At 56.2% G+C, this 23836-nt stretch overlaps 1 protein-coding gene across 1 annotated transcript; it reads right to left on the bottom strand.

Annotated features, from left to right (window-relative positions):
* Positions 1–1709: 1709 nt before the first annotated feature.
* On the bottom strand, positions 1710–12337 carry DENND2D (DENN domain containing 2D). Its single transcript, XM_068917852.1, has 12 exons — positions 12283–12337; positions 8441–8625; positions 7670–7782; positions 7482–7551; positions 6454–6531; positions 6200–6340; positions 4252–4400; positions 3882–4059; positions 3581–3622; positions 3134–3257; positions 2451–2690; positions 1710–1771 (listed from the first exon to the last, which is right to left on the bottom strand). The coding sequence occupies exons 1-12, from the start codon at positions 12335–12337 to the stop codon at positions 1710–1712; spliced, it is 1437 nt and encodes a 478-aa protein (XP_068773953.1).
* Positions 12338–23836: the final 11499 nt, after the last annotated feature.

Raw genomic sequence — 23836 nt, 5'->3', positions numbered from 1 at the left:
ATTCTTGATGGGTGCCCTTGACTTGCTTTGTTGTTTTCTGCTGGCAGGTGAACATTTTTAAATGAAAAAAAAGCACAGGAAAAAAAAAAAGAAAACAACTAATCTTTAATGTCCTGTAAACTACCTGTAGCATTCTCTCTACCCAGGAGGGGAAACTTGTGGAACCAGGGAAAATCATCTGCAGTGCCAAAACCCTCTATCTTTTAACAAATAGTCCCCTCCCTGCCCCCAACATACATTGGGTTTGAACAAAAATAAACAATTTTTTTCACCACAGCTAGAAAGTTTCATTTTTGTTCACAGTTTCTGTACTCTGTCCAGCTCTTTTTTTTTCCATCACACCCGTGCATGACTGCACAAACGCAGTTACTTTTAAAATAAATGCCCTTCGCATCTGTCTCGTTTTCGTTAGATGCTCAACAGCTCTGAAATCGAAGGCTGCCTGGCAGCCAGCCTGCTTATATATATATTTTTTTTTGTACAAAAAAAGAAAAAAAAAAACCACTCTCACCACGACGCTCGATGGCAACTCAACGCTACGGCAAAGCTTGCAGCAACGCCCGCTTTTGATAAACGCCCGAACGCGCGCGCGCATCCCGCGGGTACCGAGCGAGGCGGTGGGTCGGCTGCGCGACCCAGGCTAGGAGGACGAAGCTACGTCTTGCGTACTGGGCGAGAAGCATCTGGACCCGGTTTGGCTGGGAAGAAGCAGGCAGATCCGCAGCCGGCGCCAGCTTTCCATGCTGCGGTATTCGTGCCCCGGCTGAAGGCCTTAGCCAAGGGCGAGGACCATAATCTAGCTTTAAACCCGCTGCAGGCATCACCTTTCAGAGATGGCGCTGAGATGAGCTGTAAGGTTTTTAAGAGAACTTGGCACCGAAGCCAGCAAAAAGTAGGACGTCGACGTGTTTTGCTGTTGAATTTTAACAAATAACTTCCTCCCTAGCCAGGGCTGTTGCTCTGCTGTTTCCCTCCGCTACCAAACGTAGCCCTGTGGCCTTCGCAGTTCGATTACAGCACAAATAAATAACCTGCTGGAAGAGAATATTTTCATTTTTTTCAAAGAGCTAAACTGGGAGCGTTGCTCGCAGCGGTAACAGCTGCCCCAGAGGAAACAGCCCTAAAATTCGCCGAGACTTTTGAGTTCCTGCCACTACCGAGCAATGAGCCTATCTCGATAGAAAATAAAGTGAAACAAGTGTTAATAATAGAAACCTTGGAAACGCATGCAATGGGCCGTAACTTATTTGCAAAATCTAGCTTTGTTTTAATTAGAAGTAATTTCCTGTTTTTTTTTTCTTTCTTGAACATTTACTCTCCAACCCTTGCCGTCCTGCGGCCGGCAGGCGCCTGCTCCCTGACTTCCCTGCGTCTCCAGGCGAGGTCCCGCCGGCTCCGACGGGCGCCGCGAGAGCCGCGGTTTGTCCCTGATGCTAGCAAGATTGGAAACGAAATCACAGCCTGCTCGCTAGCTCCGTGCAAAAGAGTTTTCCAGTGCAATCGTGCCCTGAGGGGGAGGAAAAAAAAAAGGGGGGGGGTGGTAGAAACTGGTGTCCGGTGCTGCCCGCAAGGTGCAGGCGGATGGGCAGGCACTGGTGGATGAATCCGGCGGAGTCCGGCGCGCTCTGCCCGCCGACGGGACGCGGGTCGGGTCTGCTGGCAGAGACCTGCTCAGCCCCAGCCCTGCTCCTCGCTCCCCGGGCTGGGCTTCAGGAGTCCCTTCGGTGCTTCTTTTGTTCGTGGTATTCTGCTATTTTCTGCTGGAAATACGCTGCGGGCAAGAAAAGGGCGCTGGGTAAACGTAAGCCTTTGAGCCGTTCGTTCCTGTTCAACTTTTGCGTTTCCTCTGCAGCCAGCAAAGGAGTGAGAAAGCAGGAGGCGCTGAGGATGCAAATACCCGCAGAGGTGCTGCAGACCGAGAACATAACTAGAAAGCTGGGCTTGTGCCCCCTCCTCGCTCGGGACCCCAGGCAAACCCTGGGCTGCGCCTGCCCGATAAAGTCTGCCCCCAAAAAGGGCAGCGAAAGCAGCAACCAAGCCCCGAGCACCCGGGCAGGTCACAGAGAGGGACCCACCGCGGGCACCGGGCTGGCAGGATGCTCCGCTCTACCCGGTGCCCCCTGAATTCCCGGGAAGGAGGAAGGAGCGCTGGAGCCAGCACGGCCCCACGCCGGAGCTGGGGGCAGATATGCGTCAGGGCCCGCTGTTCCCGCAGCCAAGCCAAATATTTGCGCTGCTACCGGCGTGTTTATCTAAACACTGTGCTCTGGTTAATCCTGCCCCGTCCCCAATCAAGTGGCAAGATCCAACATGAGCTGGTTGCTTGTCCGGGATGGAGAAACGTGGCTGCCGAGGGCAAGCTTGGTGCAACCCGCTGCCCTGAGCGTCCTCCGAGGCAGAGTCCCGAGCTGCAATTTCGGGATGAGAAAGAGAGAGACGGCGACATTTACCTTCCTGGGGGATCCTGCTCTTTTCTGCTTCCTCAATAAATAGGGAAAACATGTTGGTCTTGACAAACTTCTTCACAAACTTGCGGTTGGTCTTGGAGGCGACGGCTTTGCAGAACGCTCGCTCCTGGAAGGTGCCCTGCCCGTTTTTGCCCCACTTGATGTGCGAGGCGTAGTGGCCGACTATGCGGACGAAGAACTGCACGAAGGCCTCGGAGACGAGCGCGTTCACTTGCTCGGACGCTGGAAGAGGACACAGAGCGTGAGAGGTGGGGATGGGACCGCTAAACACGGGAAGGATGGACCTGGTTCACCCCGACTGGTTCGCAGTCTCTGTATCCCCAGAAAGGACTATTTGCTTAAAATCTCCATCTGCCAGTGAACCAAGACCAGCCCTTAGCTAATTTTGCCAAGGGAGCACGCGCTGCGTTTGCTTTCCAGGGCGGCAGCGGCTTTGTCTCTGGTGCGTTGGCAAAAACTGAGTTTTTCAGCAAAATCAGTTGCTCCTGCTCGCCCGTTTCTCAGAGCAGGGAAAAAAGGCCAAGGGATTCCCTACCTGTGGCTGCATTTCATTACAAATTAGGGCAAAACCAGGTACATAGAGGAAAGCCATTTCGCTGAGCGCTCCAGCCACTGGCAGAGGGCAGCTGGCGCGCGTCTGGCCGGCTGTCACGCCATCGCCTTACTCTGCACGTTGTTGTTGCTGTTGTGCCGGTTCAGGGACGTCAGCACCTCGTTCTGCAGCTTGGCGGGCAAGATCTCCTCCTCGTCGCCCACCTGCAAGGCAACGGACCGCTGAAGCACCCGGCCCTGCCGGGCACCATGGGAATGGGCAGTCGTTAGCGGGGTTTTCCGCGGGGGCCCGTTAATTATTGCAGGCTGCGGTGGCGATGCTGGGAGCGGGGCTGCCCGAGGACCTGCGGGACGCGTGTCCCGTGCAGACGCTGCTGCCGCCTGATTTTTCTCAGTGGAGAAATCCCTTTGTGGGAAATTCCTCCCGGATGGGTGACCTCGAGACATCCCCGATGCCACAGTGTGAAAGCCACCGTGCGGCGGGGAAGGACGGGGAAAGAGGGCCCTTCCTAGGGATACCCAGGCCAGGCAAAGCCACGCGTTGCACAGCGGGGACCTACCGCCTGGAGGATCTTCCCTTTGCACAGGTCAACCAGCAGGGCCTAAAAGGAACCAGAGAACAGTTGGTTCTAACTCTCCCAAGGCTAAAGGCTCAGGGCTTGCCTGATGCTGGGGGCCTGGCAGCATCCAGGTGCTGCCCCAGCTGTGGACGGAGGGGACACACAAGAAGCCCCAACCTCCATCTTCCTCGGCTGGGAAAAGGGCCCGACCACAGCTTTCAACCCCAGAACCAGCAGAAATCTAGGGTGATGGATTAGCCAGCGGCTCCTTCCAGACACCTTCCCTGCCGTGACACAATACCTCTTCCATCGGCTGATCCAGGACCCGCTCCAAGTGACGCATCTGGATGCCCACCATGAAGGGCGTGGGGCAGCAGACGGTGTCGAGCAGGCACTCGGGGACCACGGGGATGTAGGTGTGAGCCCACGTGAAGGGGTAGAGGAGAGCGGCCACTGCATGGATGCACTGCGACAGGACACTGCGGGACAAGGAGCCGTCACGGGGATGCCCAGCGCCTGCGCTCTGGTCGCGCCTGCGCTGCACGAGGAAGCAAGGGGACTTCACAGCTCCGAGGAGGAGCATCCCCTCCTGTGCATCCCACGCTCCATTCAGAGGGTTTTTTTTTCTTTTCTTTTTTTCCCCCCCCACTCCTAAACATGTTGGGACTCACCTGAGCTCCTCTGCCAGGAAAATGAGCCGCCGCTCCAGGACGGCGGAGGCGAAGATGTGCAGGATGAGCTGGGGGCTGAGCCGCTGCAGCAGCGCCTGGAACTCCACGTGCTCCAGGTGGGCATCCACGGGCCGTGTGAGCTTGATGAGCTGGGGAGGGAGAGTGGGACCTCTCATGCACCTGGCCGCCAGCCCCACCACATGGGACGAGGACTCGCAACAGTGGCGGTTGAGGACCCGCGACAGTGGCAGTTGAGGACCCGCTCTGCAATATTGCTATTAATGACCATGAGCGCCCCTGGTGCTGCCCCGACCTGCCCCGAGAGTTTGCAGCATCCTTAGCAAGTTCCTCCTGCAAGGGATGAACCTGGTCTTGTCCTGCCTGGAGATTTCCCTGGAAACAAGGATGTGCAATGCTGAGGATGCTGGGGAAGCTAGCGGGGATCTGCACTGTGGGGTTTATCGAGCGGGGCACTGGATTTTTAACCAAAACGCTTCTTTTCTTCAATGCTCATCAGTCGCTGCTAAGAGATCAGCAGAGACATGTCAGGATCGGAGCAGCTGGCAGCTTGCCCGAGAGCAACAGCGGAGAAAGTCCCCTGGGAATGGGGAGGAGGGATTAGGGCAAGACTTCTGCTATAAAAGCCGCACAAGCTCCCTCCAAAGGCTCTCTGCGAGGGCAGACTTGCCGCGTTGCTAGCAAGGATGTCCCAGAGGCTAATTCTCTAAGGGGCGTTTGTGGGCCAGCTTGGCCCTGGCTGGCAATCTGCTAAGCCTGGTCTGTGTCTCTGCCGGGTGCTGCTCCGAGACAGTGGCTAGCAAAGGGTTAACAGGACTGCCTAGCTCATCACACAGCCCTGGCCCCTCTCCCAAACTTCCCCCGAGGTGGGAATTTCCCCTCGTCCATGCGCTCCAACACCCTTCCAGCAAAGCGGCATCATCCCCGCTGCCAGCACGGAGCTCGGCAGGGCTGAACAGCCCCTTTCCAGCCCGGATCCTGCAGGATCCGGCACGCAGTGCCTCTGTTCATCCTAGTTTCCCATTTATCTCCCATGCCTTGCTCCTGCCCGGTGCCCCAAAGTGCAGCTCTTTCGAAGAACAGCCCTGCGCACCCTCCTTCTCCTTCACCCCCTGCCGCGTTCCCGGCAGCCTGGCCCGCTGCCAGAGCATTGAGCAATGGGCAAAGCACTTGCACAAGCCTTCCTGGATGAAGAAATCGCTTGCAGCTTGATAGCCAGCTGGCAAAAGGTGCTCGAGACGCAGATCTGCGCTCTCGGATGCATCCCCGTGCTCAGCATTGAGGCTAATTTACCCATGCACGGGCCTGGTGCCAGGGCAGGTCCCCCCCTCTTTCCCACCCTGGCTTCAGGCTTGCTAGATGCTTGCACGGCAGCAATTGCAAGCCCTTGCCACTAAACTGGGGTGGGGTGGGTGCCAAGGCTGCACTGAGCACCGAGGTGTAAAGAAGAAGCTGCCGCTGAGGCTAGAGCTGGCCCAGACCCAACAGGAGCGGGTTAAATCTGTGCCAGGGTTGCTAACATTGCATGGTGGAGCTGGGTTTTCTCCTCCACACTGGAGAAATCTTGGGAACTTCTGGGACAAAATGTAAGTGCTCGAGGTGCCGTTTCAGAAACCCAGATGTAAGGAAATGCACCTCTGGCTCCAGCTCAAGGCCGATGCAGCAGCAATCCTGGGGCGGCATCACATGTCTCTCCTTGGGAGAACTGCTGGGTCCCATCCTCATCCTCACTGCTTGTCACCCTCCTCCCGTCCTGGGTGCGAGGTGGCACCTGTGCCCCCTGGGTCAAAAGGCTTCCAGCAGCCCAACCCACCACCTACAGCTCTGGCAAGCACCCAAGGGTGCTGCAGATGCCGAGGGTGCTCCCGGAGACAGCCCTGGCTCCCTTTGTCGGAACAGTCCGGGAGCCGTCCCTGAAACCCTCACCAACCTCTGTGCCTGACTCGGGGATGAAGCTTTTAATGGTGACGGTTTTCCCTGGAGCCGGGAAGGGCGATTCCCGGAGGCCCTGCATGAAGGGGTAAATGACCGCCATGGAGATCTGGCGCCTCTTCTCCACCTCGTCCAGGATCTGGGGGAGGCAAAAAGGGGCTGTCAAACCCCAGCAGACAGTGGGAATCAGGTACAGCAGCCCCTGTGGCTCCTGGGCCACTGCCAAGTCGGACGGAGCCACCGTGTCCTTACCTTGGAGAAGAGCCCGAAACAGCCCAGGCAGCTGATGATGCAGAAGACCTCAGGGAGGCGGGTGCCGCGGCCAGCTGGCTGGAAGAGGAAAGAAGGGAAAAAGGGTTTTAGCATCTCCGCGGCATGCATGCTGGCCCCGCTGCACCACGTGAAAGGAAGCGGCTCTCAAGTCACAGCCTTGGAGGCAGCCCCAGGTCCAAGTTCCTGAGCCTGCTGGCAGCAGCTCGGAAATGAGCTGACTTGCCCATGATAGGTGTTTCAACATGAAACTCAAAGTGCAATCAAAGCACCATTTTTGGGCCCCGTTTCCCGTTCCTTTGTGCAGGCATGACCGGTGTAGCAGCTTGACACAGATATTTCTGCTGGTACTCCTGCCCCGCTCTCCACCATCTCCTAGGCTAATCCTGCCTCCTACTGAAACGAGGACCAGTGGGACGACTTCCCAGTCTGTTGTTTTCCTTTCCAACTGGATTATCCTGGGGCCGTTTGCTGTTTGCCGTTTCAACCTTCCAGACACATCCAGCTTATGCAAACAGCCAAAGTTCGGCCCTGGATGCAGAACCGGGCAGGTTTGCCAGGAAACGTAAACGTGGCAGGATCCAGCAAGTTGCCGAGCCATGGTGCACAGCCCTGTGGCCTTACGCCCGTGCTTTAGCACCAAAGAAGACCTCTCCCATGACTCGCATCCCCCAGGTCAGCCAAATCCATGAGCGGGACTCGGCCATCTCCTTCCCTGATGAATGCCCCACTGAGAAAGGCATCGGATGCTCAGAAGCAATTTTTGGGGACATGACCGAGAGCACCCAGCTCCTTCCTTGCTCCTTCTTATACTGTCTTGGCCCCACGCTGCCAATTTTGGGTGTTCGGGCCAGCCCTGGGCTACACAAACACTGCCAACGTTGCTTTCCTCCGTCCAGCACCAGACTGTGCTTCGGGCATGGGAGAAGGGACTGCGTTCCCAGCATGAGGATGGGGTGACACGGCCACCGCTGACACGGGGATGGGGGCACCAACGGCAGGACACTCACCAGCAGCCGCCTACAGTAGCCGATCTTTCGGCTGCCGTCCACGTTCGTCAGGACGAAAGAAAAGGTTTCACTGCAAGGGGAGAAGGGGTCCAGTTTCAGGGTGCTGCCGGGGGAAAGGGGTCCCCGAGGGTGGCTCTCTGTCCTGGAAAACCGTGGCCGAGCCAAGCCCCCTGCAGCGGGGCAGGTACCTGGTGAACTCGGCGACGGGGGCCCAGTTGTTGCCGTCGGGGAAGCAGAAGAGGGGGATGGCTTGCAAGAGACGTTCCTCCTCCTCCTTCTGGCCCTTCAGCAAGTTCTCGCGCTGGAACAAAGTGATGCCCCAGGTCAGGGTGGCAGAGGGTGCTCGCAGCCTCCCCTGCACCCTGGGCACGTCCCCTGCACCCCAGAGCACATCTGGTGGCCCAAAGCCACCGCCAGCTCAGGCAGAAGCAGTAGGCATCTGCACAGCCCTGGATGAGCACCCCCAAAAGTCCCAATTTCTGGTGTTTTTACCCCATGGATAACGGGGCAAAGCAGAGGCACCCAGAGCCGCTGCCATGGACCTCTCCGCAAACAGGGGCTCTCCCCCATGTGCTGCCATTCTGGGATGTGATTTTGCTGTTGGTGCTCCCAGGACCGGGAATGAGGTCTCCCTTTTGGGAAACATGAGACCAGGAAGCACCAAGGGGCTTTTTCTCTTGGGGTGGGATAGCAGGGAGAAACCATCAGAGCCCAGCCTGTGGCAGGCAAAGTCCTGAGGTATGGATGTGCAGCTCCAGGGTGCTGTGGTATTTTTCTGTTCCCCTTCTCCCTGGCTCTAGGAATGGGGGAGAAGCAACCTCCCTGTTTCCTCTTAACTTCAGAAGACCCATCTTCTGGTCTTCCGCAAGCTGAAAAAGTCTCACGGCTCCTGCAGAAGTCCCCACGGCTTGCGGCTAACTTCATAAATCTCCCATGCCCAGAAACGTGGGACTAGATACCTTTGGGAACTGGTATGATATCTTGGGTTCATAATGTCCGTCCGGCATCTTCTTCAGTGACACCACCACCAGGTACTCGAAGAAGAACTGGCCAGCTGAATAGAAGACAGAGCTGCAATCTCCTGCCTTCCCCTGGGACCCCTGCGAGGGGTTGCTTTCTGCAGCCTGAGGATCCTCTTTTTGTCCTGTAGCCAAAAAGAAAAAAAAAAAAGGTGCCTGAGAAAGCCAAGGAGTTATCATGGCCCTGGCACAACAAGAAAGGCTTTTGTGGGTCTGTCAGATGAAATCGAAGAGCCCCAGCACCTGGGTGGGGGCGGACACCTCCGAGCCTGCCTTCACCCTGATCCAAGCGAGGGCGCAGAGCGAAGCTGGCACCTGGGATCCCAGGGAGCAGAAAATCTTTGGAGAAGACACCTGAGGCGAAGGTGTAGGAATGGCTTTAGAGCTCTGAATCAATTTCCTTAGGTCAAAAACCCAGCAAACAAACAGCCCGGGTCTTGTTCGAATGCCTCCAGAGCCTCCAGTAAAATGAATCCAAACCTCTCCATGCCAGATGCCCTTAGTCCTGGGAACTCTGCTGATTGCGAATAAGGGACTTGAGAGTTTTCCTTAAGATGCAGCTCCCAAAGCAAAGCAATTCCCTGAGACTACATCGTATTTCTTGATCTGCTGGTCGGGGAGCACAGCTTGGAAGCCTCAGCTGCCACAACCCGAAAAACTAGAAACCAGAATGCAAAGAGCCCTCGTTTGCCATCTCAGAGGGTCCCACGATGATCACAGCTGGGCAGCATGATGCGAGGGCTGGGAAGGATGAGAGTTAAATCGCAAGAGCGCTACCCGAGGCTGAGCAGCATTTCCCTGTCCCGGCAGCTGCCTGCGACTTCCTAACTCTCCAATTCCCAGCAGTGAGTATGTCCCAAGCTTGGTCTCTGCTCTGATTACAGCCGGGAGTTGGAACGGGAATGCATGAGCTGTTCTGAGGAATAACTAGCAGGGAAATAAACTGTAGTTAGGTTAAAACAAACAACTCTTGCAATTTGTCCTGGCATCCTGGAGTTTGGCCCTGGGCTCTTTCGGCTGTGCCGTAGCTCGGCTGCGGTGGGCTGCCCGTTTGGGCTTGGCAGCGCTCGGCTTGTCCCTCTCTCTCCCCAGTTCCCCACCAAAAGCCGCGCTGGCATCCTCTAACTACATGGGGCACGTGGGTGATGGACACCCCCCTCATGTTTCTGGCTCTCTAGCCAGCACCTCTAGTCTGGAAGCACGTTTCCACCCTTTCCACCACATGAGCCCAGCTGGAGGAGCTGCAGCATCCATCCCACCAGGCACCCCACCAGCCACGTGGTCCCTTTCCAAGGAACAGAAACGTGTTTCCCAATCCAAGGTGGTGTGTGAAGCCACCCACGGCACAGCTTTGCCCGAGGCTGCTCCACCTCCGCAGTCAAAGTCGCTCCTCTTGGCAAGGCAAAACTCATCCTGAAGAGCCGCCTCCTGTCCCCCACCGCGCAGCAGTGGGAAGCACATGGGAGAAAGCCCAGGAGTGCCTCGAGGAGGAGATGCAGATGCAGATGCTTTCGTGGTTTGTCACCAGCATGCAAACACCCAGGTGACAGCAGAGCAAGATGCTTCAACTTAGTGCTTGGTGTTTGCCTGCTCCATGCTTCATTCAGCGAATGGTCTGGGAGCAACCTCACGGCCACCAGGGTAAAGTGAAAGCCCAGCTAGGTCCCATCTACCCCGTCCCTCATGTGCCCAACATGGGATTTTTAGCAGCCCCTATATTTGAGGAATACAAGACCCACTGCCAAGCGAGAGCTGCGTTTGAATCTTATCAACGGGATTTCCAAAAATCCACATTGTTGTCATGCTGGGCCACGGGTCTGCCTTCGCAGACGGGTCCGCGCTCCCGCCCGAAGCACGGAGCAGTGCAGCAAGTCCTGCCGGGAGCATTACCCAGCAGACCTCCTCCTCTGAGCCACGAGCTAGCACGGGTCTGTTTGCAAAGCCCTCGTGGGCATATCCTAACTCCTTACAAGAGTATACCGCCTCGCCGGGCTGGACGAGGGGCTTTGGGGATGTATGGGGCCATGCAATGTCCCACAGCGTTGGACTGGTTTAAGATAGCATCAGTACTCAGAGCTCCCAGTTGACCAGCCGGGTTACCAGTCCCTCATGCAGCCAGTGATGCTCGGGGAGGTGGGCCCCATGCACTTGCTGGCAAGCCTCTGCGAGACCATGCAAGCCACGACTGTCGTGCCTTATCCCAAAGCAGGAAGACTTGGGGATCACCCCACTCAGATGGAGGACATGGTCCTCCTGCGCCAGGCTATGGCGCTGAGACAGCTGCGACCCTTCCCTCATCCCTGCAACGAGGGGAACATTCTCGGCTGACCCGGCCTGTGGTGGGGGTCAGTGGGGACGTGGGTCCCGGGAGTGTGGCTGCGGCTGCAGCAAGATAACAGGCTGCAGGTGCTGTGGATTTTCACCTCTCCCTCCCACCGCAGGTGGCCTGGCGAGAACAAAGGCTGCCGTGCCCGCACGTGGAAACGGCACCAGGATCGCCTGCGTTGAAAAGAAAAAAAAAAGTTTCGCAGCACAAACAGCGCCTGCCTACGCCCCATTGGCTTCCCAGCCGAGAGGGGGATTTCCTTCTCCGCGACGCCGAGGGCAGCGCCGGCACCCGCTCCGTGGCCTGGCAGAACCTGTTTAGTTCTGCCCGAAACACTCCCGGGCCATCGTGCAACGATGCGATCTCCCAACCCCGCGCGGCAATTTGCATGAGGACGCTCCAGCCGGCCCTGCTGCAGCGGGCAGGAGCTTCGCTTCATGCCCTGCGCGCACCACGCAGGCACCCACATGCCCCCCGGCAGAGAGGAAACAGCTTTGACTTTGGTGAAATGTTTCTGCTGAGCTCGAAAACCACGCGAGGTTTTGCACTCGCCTCGGTGCGGAGGCACAAAACAGTCCCCAAGGGGGGCTCGCGGCGAACCCCAAAGAGCCGCTGGCTGCCCCAGCCTACTCTGTGCTGTGGGTCCCGGTTTCTCCTTGCAGATGAATCCAGATCTGGCTTGAATCCAGGCTGGTACCCACCGCTGCCACGTGAGCTACAATCAGGTGGCCCAGAAAACCCTGACTTGTTGCTCCCCTACTGCCGAAATGCTCACAAATAACCAATTTCTGCCCTGGCCTCTGAAATCTCCTGCCGGCGCTGCGGCTCTGCCCTGTGCTCGGGGGCACCGTGCCCTCCTGGATGCCCGCAGCTAGCTCAGGCCGGGCCTGGCACGTCCCAGCCGGGCTCGCGCTGACCTGCGTGGCTGCAATCCCCGCCGGCTGTGACGCCGCTCCGGCGTGCCCTGCCTGCCATGTTCCTGCACCCTCGGCCGGTGAAGGGCCACGAACGCCTTTAGAGACGAGCGTGTGGGGGCTGCTGCCCTGGCTTAACCGGGGTCAATCCCCAGGGCATGGGTGAAACTCGTTTGGGATGGGATACGCTCCCAGGGGATGGGCGAAACTCCTTTGCGATGGGGTATGCCCCCAGGGGATGGGGTGCAACCCCCAGGGCATGGACGAAACTCCTTTGCGATGGGGTACGCTCCCAGGGGATGGGGTGCAGGGCTGAAGGTGGCCGACCCGGTGCGAGCTGGGGGCCGCGGATCCCCCCCGCCCGGCGGCATGGGGAGGCCGGTGCCGGTGCCCTCCGCTGCACCCGGACTGCGCTGCCCGGGAAAGTCCCCGCTCCGCCGGCCAGCAGCCCCCCGCGGCGCCGGGGCGGGCAGCGGGCAGCGGCAGCGGACGGACCCCGGCGCCCCCCGGTGCGCGGCGCGGCGGCCCCTCCCGGCGCTCACCTCTGCGGCCCGAGCGCCGCAGGCTCCGTCGGAAGAAGTCGCCGACCGAGGCCATGGTGGCCCCGGTGCGCGGTGCGGCCCCGGCGCGGTGCGGCAGGCAGGACGCGCCTTCGGTTCGCCGCGCTTGCGCTTTCCCGGGGGAGGAGGGACCAGACGGGACGGGACGGGGCGGAGAGGAGAGGAGAGGAGCGGCGGGGCCGGTCCGTACCCGGCACCGGCCTGGGGGCCCAGCGGTCCGGCACCGGGAGCGGGGGTGCTGGGCGCACCCCTGGGTATAGGGGTCCCGGGAGCACCGAGCAGCCGGGAGCGCATCTCGGTATAGGGGTCTCGGGAGCACCGGGCGTGGAGTCCCGGGACAACAGGGCACGGCGGTCTCGGGAGCACTGGGGAAGGCAAAGCCGGGAGCGTATCTGGGTATAGGGGTCCCGGGAGCACCGGGCACAGGGGAACCGGGAGCACAGGGTGTGGGGGAGCAGGGAGCACCCCTGGGTGTAGGGGTGTCGAGAGCACTGGGAATAGAGTCCTTGGAGTATCCCTGGGTATAGGGGTCCCAGGAGCACCGGGAATAGCGAAACTGGGAACATCTGGATGGGGGGGCAGGAGCACTGGGCACAGGGGGAGCTGCGCACCCCCGGGTATGCGGAAGGTGCCCTGCGGACACTGGGGGGGAGCCGGGCACAATCTGCCTATGGAGGAGCTGCCTCTTGAGCACAGGTAGAGGAGGGCACAGCGGGGCATGGGGGTCCCCCCGGGCCCAGGGGGAGCAGGGCACACCGGGGAGAGGGGGCAACCTCCGCCTGCCACTGAGACACGGTCGCTGCTGTCCAGGGCACCGCAGGGATGAGGGGGTGGCTCTGCTCTACATCGCCTGGGACAAAGGGCCCTGGCTCGAATCACCCAGCACCTCACCTGGGCTGTGGTCTGGCCTCCCCGACTGCCTCGACACCTTTTACACCCCGCGAGCCTGCTGCTGTCAGGGACTGTGTCCAGGGGGTGACACTGAACCGTCCCTTCCAGGGGACGGAGGTTTGGGGGTCTCCTGCTCTGAGGCGGGTTTCCCCAAGTTGCGTCTCTCTGACAGCGGCTTTCAGGTCCTTCCCAGCTCTGCGACGTGACAGGGAATCGGTGGAGCTGCCCTTTACTTATTATGCTGCTGTGCTTTCATTTTTGTGAATATTGGCCTCCTCACAAACTTCCCAGGCTGGAAACACGGCTGCAAAAGCTCCTCCTAGCTCCCCTTGGAAACACCAGCCCGGGCTGTGCTTTCACCCATGCTGGCATTGCTCCATCGGGAGATTTATTCCACATCAGGCGCAGTGACCGAGAGGCGCCTCGGCCGATTCCTTGGCTCGTCTTGCCCAAACCCTTAATGTTTTCTCTTCTACTTTTAGGCTCTGCCTATACCGTAAATGAAACACATGAACAGTCACGGGTGAGGAAGATTTTCAGTGCGATGAGCTGTGTGCAGTCCTTAGCCTTAGAGTATGGCTGTTTTCTTGGACTGGACAGATGTGGATTAGATGCCCTACGTCAAAGAGCCTCATTTTATAGTTTGTAATACCTCCTGTCAGCTTCCGCTTACACAACTATAACACATATATTTATTACCGCTTAGCCAGCTTGGTTTTTTAATTTAAATTTTTTAATTGATTTTTTTAAATTCATTTTTTAATTGAAGAGATTGGCACCAGCCTTACAGCTATAAGCGGGGTGGCCCCCACGTCAGCTGCTTGCTGAGCATCGGCCCCAGCTCAGGGCTGAGTTTGCAGCCAGAAAAAATTGCCTTCGCCAACTCACAGTGGTGGCGGATGCTTTCAAAACACCTCTCTGCCAGGACACAGGCTTGTAAACTGGAGCATCGCAGGTGTGCTGCTGGTGAATCATTAGGATTACTGGGTAATTACTGGTTTGGGGGGCAGCAGGATCTGCTTCGCGCTGGACTCAAGCCTAGGAAAGAGCACTTGCACTCTCCGGAGAAAAGAGCAGCTTATTTGTATGCACAGAGGAGAAATTTCATGTGGGCACAAAGCGAAAACAAAAATTTAGGGTATTTTTCCTCTTGATTTTGCAGAAAACTCCCCTAAATTCCTGGAAACTGGAGCCACCTGGAGAGCAGCTCCCTTGCCCAGAAGAAATCCCCAAATTCTTTTTTTTTCCCCCCCATATGCACAAACCTTTACTCTCTTCTCCCTTTGAGGCAAGTCTCTGACTGTGATAACGCCTTCGATAACGCCTCGGATCTGCTCACACGGCTTCTGCCTGCAGAAGAAAAGAGCCGTGTTTCCAGCCACAAAACCTCCCTGCTCCCGGGGAAACACTGTCCCTTTGTGCCCGTCGCACAAGCAAGCTAAACCTTGCGTTGCTAAAAGAGTTTGAACTTTTGAATGTTTCCACTGAAAGCTCCTTTCTGCGGGAATCCAGCCACCCACTGTGACAACAAATGGGCACATTGTGGGGTTCTCGGGGTTTCTGGCCACCACAGATGCAAAAGTTGCCGTCGTGCTGCTTTGTTACCACTGCCAAAGTTGTTTCGCTTCACTGAACCAAGCCCAGGAAGCTTTTTCTTTTTTGTTTTTCCTCTTTACTGTGAGCCCCGGTGCTGATAAATAGAAGCTGGAATTTGCCTTTCTGCAAACATCGTGTTTTCCCATGTATTTATACTGCAAACATCCAGCTGCTGGGAGACACCACTGCGAGCTGGAGCTCTCGCTGCGGAGCCGGGGCCGACGGCGGCTGCCTGCCAGGACTGAGCCCCGTGGGTTCTCCGGGTTTGCAGCAGCTCCGAGACAGGGGACCGGAGTGTCCCCGCCACCTCGGCCCTGCTTGCGCTGGGGCGCAGGGGCTGCGTGGCTCCTCACCCTCCTCTTCCTCCCCAGAGAAGGCCAAGCCTGTGGCCTCTTGCCTCTGCTTGGACCCCGAGAGCTCCTTTTCCACACCGGGGCGTTTCTCCCACTGGATGGCAGCATTAGAGCAAATAAACCTCTCCGAGGAGGCCGGTGGGCTTCTTCGAGACTGGCTGGGTCCTGCAGAGGCTTCCCACCTTGCTGGAGAGGGACCTTCCTCCAGAGAGACTTCTCTTTCTGGCCTGGTTGTCTTGCTCCAGGGAGCTGAGGACGTGCAGGTTCAGGTCACTTGTGTTTATTCTGGTTTTGTCACTGATGCTTCACTCTCCTTCCTGTTCGGTACTTTGTGATCTGTCCCAGTTCCCAAAAATGGGGTGCCACGTGACATCCTCCACCTGCCCCTCTTCTGCCTGATGCCCATGGGTGCACCGGGACCTGCTGGGACAGGGAGGCTGAGGGCAAGCGGAGGCGCTTCAGCCTGTGACCATGAGAGAAGCAATCCTGGACTGGACAAGGAGAGAGATGCCAGCCCTCATGGGACAGCAAAATCAGGACTTCTTAGCAAGATGCATCTCCAAACCCCCAAAGACCCCTGCTCCAATGCCCAGGATGCAGACAACTCAATATCCAAGTCAATATTCAAGAGATTGAAGGTTCTTGCCTAAAAAAATCTCGTCTTTTAGTTGTAGGAACCATTTCTGGCCCTGGCAGTTGCAGGGGGGAATGCCAGACCCCGGGGGAGTAGAAAGCAAAAGAGACCCGACCGCTTTTTCTTGCACTGAACTGATTTTAATGTCAGGTGTTTCAATCCTTCCTTAGGATTTCTTGGAGCTGGTGTTTGGCAGAGGGGCTTGGGCAGTGCTGAGCTGCCTGCGACAATTGGTGCTGGTCCTCAGCCCCCTTTTCAAATATAGTGCAGGGAAACCGTTCTTTTCTGGGGCCGTTTGACAGTCGGGAGGTGCTGAGACGTCTCAGCTTACAGGCTAACGGCCGGGCTGGCATCGCTGCGTGCAGAGGGGCGTCCATAGATAGAAAGGGTCGAGCTGCAAAGCCCAGCCTCAGGTGTAATGCGGGATCTTCCCTAGTCCCTCCCACACTGAGCCAGTATCTTGTTTTGGGTTAAAATTCCTCTGAGAGCCAAGTCCCATCTGGGTTGGCCCTTGGAGCATCAGGCCCTTGGTCAGGGGTTAATCACCTGCCCCGTGCAAAGCGGGCAGCTGATTTCCAGGCTGGCTGCACCCAATTTTGACGTCCAAGTGCTTGCTGCCCCTTTCTCCCCTCTGTTCAAAGCAGTTTTTCTCCCCCTCTTTGCCCCTCAATCAGGTCTGTGATGTGGAATTAGCCTTTGGCTGAGCCTGAGGAACTCATGGCATATGTGGATGGAGGCAGTGGGGTCTGACCTCCCGGTGCACTTTTTAAGGGTCTTGGGAGTCCCTCTTCCGAAGCTTTGTGGTTGAGCTGACCTGCCAGCACCAGGGATGCTGGGGACGATGGGGACCGTGGGTTGGGGTCGAGCTCAGGCGGTGGCACTGGGTCCCCCCTGCTCCTGCAGTGCCTGCGCTGGGCACCGCAGCCTCAGCTGCTTGCCCCGGCCCCGGGCGCAGGTCGGGGAGAGCTGCAGGGCGATGCCGGAGAGGGCCGGCACGGCTGGCAGGGAGCTTATTTCACTACTTGATAAATAAAAGGAGGAAACCGGGGATTTTCCAAGCTGGGCTGAGTGATCCGGGAAGGGGAGGGCAGGAACGGCGGTAGCGCCTGTGTCTGCTGAGGAAGGGAAATCCAAGGGTGAGTCCTGCTCCTCTGCGGACCGGGGTGGGCACCTGCTTGCACGGGGGCATCCTACCTCCCCATGAGCAGCAGAGAGCCCATGGCCTGGCCTCGTCTTCCTCCAGGGAGCAAGAAGCATTTGCAGCTTGGCGTTGTCCCCAGGGGGACAGGGGTGGCAAGAGCCTCTCCCCGTTTGCAGCGCTGCAAACCTCAACCCCAAACAGACCTGAGCTTTCACCCAAGGAGCCCTGTAAGTTTTGCTAATCTTGAAATATTGTTGGCATCCGGAGCAGTGATTTACTGCATGTTTTGCCACAGCAAGTACTTTCCAAAAGGCCATGCTAAGTTTACGCTGAAGCTGACGGGATCAAATAACCAGCTGCTGGCTGCTCCCTCCGTCCCTGCTGGCTGCCGTGCTGGGGTGCAAAAGGACATCGGCTTCCCCACGAGGAAGAGGTGACCATAGTCACAAGCAGCAGAAAAAAGGGAACCCCAAAGATGGGGTTGTTGCAGGGATGTAGGTTGTGACCTGGCTTGCAGGAAGTTGTGAACTCGAGCAGGGCTCTGGTATTTCCCTTTGCAAGTCGTGCTGCCAGGGACAGAAAATAACTGGTCCTGGTGTGCATGGCCTGGCCGTGTCCACCTCCCCAAGGGATTTGCAGATTGTGAAATTAAATTAGCTTCTCACCTTCAGTGGCACCCAGGGCCCGTTTCCAGGCTGGGCAAGAGCCCTGCGCATTGCTTCGCGTTCCTCTGGTGCATTGCAGCCCTGTGGGATCCCCGGAGGGGATGCCGAGGAGGAATGAATGCCGAGGAGGAATGAATCCTCCGGTGGGATCCTGTGGCATTTCCAGCCTGCAAAAAGGCTTGGATGCCTCCATGCATCGGCTCTGTCATGGAGTAGGATGTGGGGATGGTCTGTCCATCTGTTCGCTGCTTGCTGGGGGTGTCTTCCTCCTTCCTCAGGGCCTGCTTAAGGGGGTGTCCAGCTCTTGAGATGCATGGGACGCCCGATCTCTCCTCCTTGTACACCGATCCCCTTGGGCTCTCTTCCATAGCCTAGCCCCCAGCCTGGCGCACACGGCCGTGGTGAACGCCCTGCAAAAACTCAGGAGCATCTGTGCTGCGTTGGTGTGTGCATGCGCGAGGAGGAGGAGGATGGAGCATCCTCTTCCTCTGTTGTCTCCTTGTAGGGCCTGGGTTGCTGGGGCAACGAATCGAAGCCTGTTTGTTCTCTGAACCCCGTGTCCTGGTCCAGCTGCTCTGGAAGTGCTTTGGGGTGATGTCTGCTCCAGGGAAGTCACAGGGCTGTCCCACAGGGCTCTGCAACTGCAGATGGGGATGGACAGGAGAGTGGTGGCTGGGTCCCTCCATCCATGGCAGCCGGGTACCCTGTGGCTGGTTGATCACCTACATCCAAAGCAGGACTGGGCCGTATCTGGCTGCAGGGATGTCGTCCCTGTCTTGAGGACCAGGCAATAGGGCCACAGCATCGTCCCAAAGCCTGGCACAATATTTGGAAGGTTTCAGATCAGCTCAGGGTGAGAAAAGCTTTTTTAGGTGTCCCCATGATGCTCTCTGGTGGCAGCAGGGAAGGGTGCAGCCGGGACAGGGCAGGGTTCCCAGCACATCCCAGACTGGGGAGGTTTCCCAGTTAACCAGGACATGGAGTGAGTCACAGGGATTTGGGATAGGGACCTGTCCCCCCACTTCTGGCCTGGGCGTACAAGGAAAACCCTGGCTGATGAGGCTGAGCAGGAATTTCCTTCCCTCCTGCACTGAAAGGGTGGAGATAAGGATGTGGCTGGGAGGTGATTCTGCCCCCAGCTGCCACCAGTCGCTGTCCCGCTCCCAAACCAGCTCAGATCTCCTCTGCTCAGGCTGTGCACATGGGGCAGCACCCAAAGGCAGTGGAGTCAAGCTCATCCAACACCTCTGGAGCAAGATTCTTGTTTTTCCTGCACCCTTCTCACTCTGTGACCCCCCTCACAAGACTGCCACATGGCCACAGACCCCTTGATGGTCCAGACTGCCCTCTAGCCATTCCAAACCCCACTCTTCTCCGGCCAAACAGGCCATTAGCTGCTCCAGTTGCAGCTGTGTCTGGGGTGGAGCATGGCGGGTGCTTAGCAGGCTCTCTGCATTGGGGCATGGGAGGGGGGTGGAGGAAGTTGGAAGGCAAAGAAGAAGGAGGGAATGGGCCAGGAGGCAGGTGAGGGTGCAAATGAAAGCCTTTAAAGCAAGGAAATTGGGGGTGTGGATGTGGGAAAACTAGGCAGGAGCTGGGAGGAGAAGTGGAGACATCAGCTTATGGTACTGGTCCTGCAAGAGGGACTGGAAAATGGGGAGGAGCCTTGAAGACACTTGAGATGGTCCTTGATGGAGGTAATGCTGGGAACCCAAGAAGACAGTGAAAGTCAGATGAGACTGGAAGTGTGTGCCTGCCCACAGGTGTATGGGGCATTGCACCCTAGCAGGGATTTTTAGGGCCTTAAACTGTTTACACTAGGACTAGATGCCTTCCTGGGTACCAGCTGTTACTGGACTGAGTGGAAGACACTGGGTGCTACCTGGGACCATGGGTGTGAAGGTGAGCAAAGTGGGGCTCTTGGCAGTGGTATCTGCCCCTGTATAATGAGGAGCTTGGAGAGCAAACATCTAGGGTACCTGCTGATACAAGATGGCAAAGAAATTAACCTTTGGTGTTGGTGGAGTCTGAGGATGGGATGTTTTATCCCCCCTTCTCTTGCAGAGCTGCCCAGTTTGCTGGCCAAAGGACTGTGTTTTTGTTTGGCATTCATACAGCACCTTGCATGACTGGGGAAGATAGTCAGGTGTGTGTCCCTTAGACACAACCAAGGTGCATAAAGCCTGCTAAATAAAGCAGTAAAGGTGGCATATCAATGTTTGGGGGCTTTATGAGCACTTAACTCTTAATGTGGAAGAGAAAATAATGTCACCACCTGCAGCCTTTCTCTGCCCTGGAGCAGGATGAGGCAGGGCAGGTGGTATCAGCCTTATGGGTGTCCCCAGCTACTATCCCCAGACCTTGGGTAGAGGTGACCCAGCAGGCTGAGGACAGTAGGGTTGGCAGGGGCTTGGCCCCTGCAGGCTTTCTGCCTGCTTGTCCTAGGTAAACTCAATCTGGCAGCCCTAGACATAGAACAGCTTTGGAAAAAATGCCCAAGGCAGAGCAACGCCTGGGGTTTGATGTTATTTCTTGGGGCCTGAGGCACAGGAGGTGACTGACATGGTGCCAAGGTGTGTGAGCTATCCTGCTGTTCCGTCGTGTCCCATCCCAGCTGGCCCCCAGGTGCAGCTGCTGGCTGTCCCCAGTCCTATCCTGTGCAGCTGCTGATTTGGAGGGTGCTGTTGACCTCACTCTGCGACTGTGGTGTGCGACAGCCCTGTGGATAGTACTACAGGGGCTGTTTTGGGTAGGGGCATGGGCAATGCTGCTCCAGTTGCCCCCCGTAGTGCTGTCCCCAGGCTAGAGGAGACCTGATGTTGGTGCTGAGCTCCCTGGCTTAGCAACTAGAGATATGGTGGGCAAAATCAGAGCTTCCCTGTGTGGGTTTCCCTAGTCATCTCCCCCTGCCAGCTTAGAGGAGAGTTATTCCATCACAGCCTGAAATAACAATCCAAAAAGGCCAAGGGTCAGACAGGGCTGGGTGTTTGCAACCACAAGCCCTGCTTGAATCTGGCAGCACCTTTCCACCCCATGCCAGGGGAAGGATTCAGCTCCAGGTTCCCATCTGCGCTGCCTCATGAGCCAGTACCGGCTGTTGACATGGTGAGACCTGGTGGTGGGCAAACCTGTTGCTTGCCCTGACTGCTGAATCAAGCTGTTGATGCTGAGCGCACCTTGTGTGAGCTACTGTGTTTTCCCATGCAATGAGGATGACTTGGAGCATGCACTGCCACTGTCCTTGCCTGGCCGTACAGGTTGTGCTGCATGAACCATACTGTGTGCCTGGCAGCGATGCCCAGCAGTAACTTGGAGATGCCCTGAATCATACCAGACATCTCTTTCTTATTGCCTGGCTGTTTTCTAGATGAGACAAGGAAATCTTAAGGCAATACTAGTTTAAAACTAATGCCCCAGAGCAGCACCGCTGACAAGAGCTGCCCCTGGGGACTTCGGGAGAGGGACTGAGCTGTGAGGAGTGGAGTCAACGTCATAGTTTGGCCCCAGGAGACCCTGCCTGCTGTCATTGCTTCCTGGTGAAGTAAGCATCTGCTTGTGTGTGGTACAAAAAATGGAAAGCTTGCCTATGTCTCAGCCCACCTGCCGCCTGCCTCGGCCGTTTGACTCAGTGCGCTGTGAATATCACAGTGACATGGAGCCTGGAAAAACTTCTACTCGGAGCTGAGGGAGATATGGCGTGGCAGACAGGGTGCTGAGCCTCAGCCCTGCAGGTGTTTGTGGCTGTCTGCTGTGTGCTTTCTCCATGAGCTCCCTGGTTTTCTTGAGACCTGACATCACCATTCAGGAGAGGGCACAGACAAGGTCAAGGAGAGGCAGAAAAGGAGCCAAAGGCATGGGGCCCCCCTGGGCTGTGCAGGCAGGAGACAGCCCACATGGTAACCATCTCAATCGCATCCTTAACTGCAAACGGCTAGCAGTAATATTCTCTACCTAAAAAGGATTTAGGTACCTTTTTTTCTACTGAAATTCAAGGGATTTGGGCATATCTCTGGGCCTTTTGTGGTAGTCCCTGAGGACTGTGAATAGTGCGAACCCAGGGCTGGATGTGGCCGCAGAGAGAGGAGGATGGCTTCCATGCTCTCCTATCAGACGGTTTTGATTATACCCTCCTGGGGGGTGGCAGTGGGGGGCCCTGGCAGTCCCAGGTGTCCCTCCACTTCTCCCCACCCTGACATAGGCTATAGGTGATTTCTGCTTGTTGACACCAATGATACAACTGCTTGGAGCTGGGCTCCGTCCTCCACCCTAGTAAAACACCAAGCACATCACTTGCACTAGGGACCTGGTGACACCACATCTGCAATTGATGGTGGTCCAGGTGACAGCACATGGTAGCTGTACTGCTGCTTTTACAGTCTTCCCAGGGTGCAGAGGGCCCATCCAGGCTCTTCAGTGATGTTCACGGAGAAGGGGATAAGAGAGAAGTGAGGAGGATGCTATGGCTTCCAGGAGCCTTTCCTACTAGGAGGACAAAGGCCCTTCATTTATTCTGGGCCTTTGGTGTCTTTGCTTTGTTTTACGGTATACAAGTGGAAAGGCCTCACCACCTCCTATCTAATCCTGGAGCACTGGCTAGGCACTGGTCCTAATCTTTGAAGCCTCCAGGATTTGGCCCAGCTGTCAAGAGTCATCATCCCTCTTCCTGCACCAACACATCAGCTGTCGGGAATGGCCATGTCTGGGCTTTCCCCCAGCAGGTTCCCGGCTTTGTGATTTTCCAACTTGGCAAGTCTGGATAAAGGGAAACCTGCTTATTTTGGGGTGTAGGCATACTTACAGCTTTACAAGGAGGTCCTTTCAATAAGCCCAGCTGAAGAATGACCATGCTGCCTTTTTCTTTCTTTTTTTTTTCCCCCCTTCTGCTTTTTTTCATTTGGGTTTGAAATATGATGGAATGCGGAGGATCTGATTATTTAAGGAAGAAATGACACTCGTTATTTGCACATGTAGCTTACTTGGAAAGTAAATAAGGCAATGGATCAGTATTGGAACGGGCCAGAAAGGTTGCTTGAGACCAATTTATGAAAAGTACCTGCTTCCCATGCAGAGATCTCTTACTTCTCACTGAAAAAGTGAATACCCAGTATTTCAGCTAGAATCAGGCAAAATGTGGTGGTATTTAAATGATCACTAAAATCAACCAGAAATTTTCAAGTGAAATATTGTTTTATTACAGTCAGTCTGTTCCTGATAGGTAGGATAGCAGGATGAATGGAAGCACAAAGTGTTTCAGGTATTTGTCCAAAGCCGTTTGGTAAATCTAGTGTCAGAAGAGACCCGAGAGGACCAGACGTCCCGAGCAGTATTTTAATGTTCAGCCCCTCAGCTGCCTGCGTGAACAGCCAGTGCAGCCCACTGGATGTATTCTTAGTCCTGCTCATTTGTTATCGTGTCAAGCATCAGAGGAATTGCACCAGGGGGCACTTCCTTTTGTTTCCTTCATCAGACTATTTTTAGCTTGCCTTGATCGAGGGGCTTTAACTGAGACAGCCTGCTCTCATCTGTCGTTGCTGAAGTGACTCCGCGGGAGCAATCCTTCCCTCCCTGTCTAGATCGAGTGTCTCACCCCATGAGCATGTCTGTCCCCGCTAGATAACCAAACCTCCCGCTTCCACGACTGGTCTCCCAGTGAAATGGTTTGACATCAGATTTGGGTGACCTGCCATGGATGCCTGTTGCAATCTCCGGCAGAGAGCGTAGTGTTTCTGTGTTTGAGTTTATTCGTGCATGGCGGTCTCATTGGCAATGTGTGAATAAATAAGATGCCAATATACTACAGTAACCTGGCCCAGATAAGTCTTGATGATAAACCATGTTGATTTGCTTGCTCTTAACCTATGAGTCATCTTGTGAGTCAACAGGGAAAAAGGCACCTAAACGTCATCGATACAGTTGAAAACCTGAATTTTGTTCAAATCAAAAACTTCAAGTGTAATAATTGCATTGGTGTTATTTTCCAGGGGAAGTGTTTAATTTTCAACACACTCGCCCAAATTGACATGGGAGAGGCATTTGAGTGCTTATTTCCTTATGAGCTGGAGTTTCAGTATTGATTTCCTTCTGAGGTCTTTAAATTGCTTTTCTTGCATGAAATCAAAGGAAACATACTTTTACAAAGCACTTCAGCTTAGGTTAGACTGCATGACCACTTTTGAAAAAATGCAGGAAAAACTTCTAACAGAGTTTATGGTGCTGTGGGAGTCAAGATGACCACATGAGAGATGATGGGAAAAGC

Source organism: Struthio camelus, chromosome 24 (genome assembly GCF_040807025.1).
Source record: "Struthio camelus isolate bStrCam1 chromosome 24, bStrCam1.hap1, whole genome shotgun sequence".
NCBI classification, from domain to species: Eukaryota; Metazoa; Chordata; class Aves; order Struthioniformes; family Struthionidae; genus Struthio; species Struthio camelus.
This window is presented reverse-complemented; position numbering and strand designations above follow the sequence as displayed.

What these genes read in the sequence shown, in the direction of transcription:
- DENND2D (XM_068917852.1), bottom strand. Translation starts at nt 12,337, where the DNA reads ATGGCCTCGGTCGGCGACTTCTTCCGACGGAGCCTGCGGCGCTCGGGC. An exon ending in TTCCTGGCAGAGGAGCTCAG is followed by an intron (nt 4,060 to 4,251) that starts GTGAGTCCCAAC and finishes CTTGTCCCGCAG; the next exon opens with TGTCCTGTCGCAGTGCATCC. An exon ending in AAGGGAAGATCCTCCAGGCG is followed by an intron (nt 3,258 to 3,580) that starts GTAGGTCCCCGC and finishes GGTGCCCGGCAG; the next exon opens with GGCCGGGTGCTTCAGCGGTC.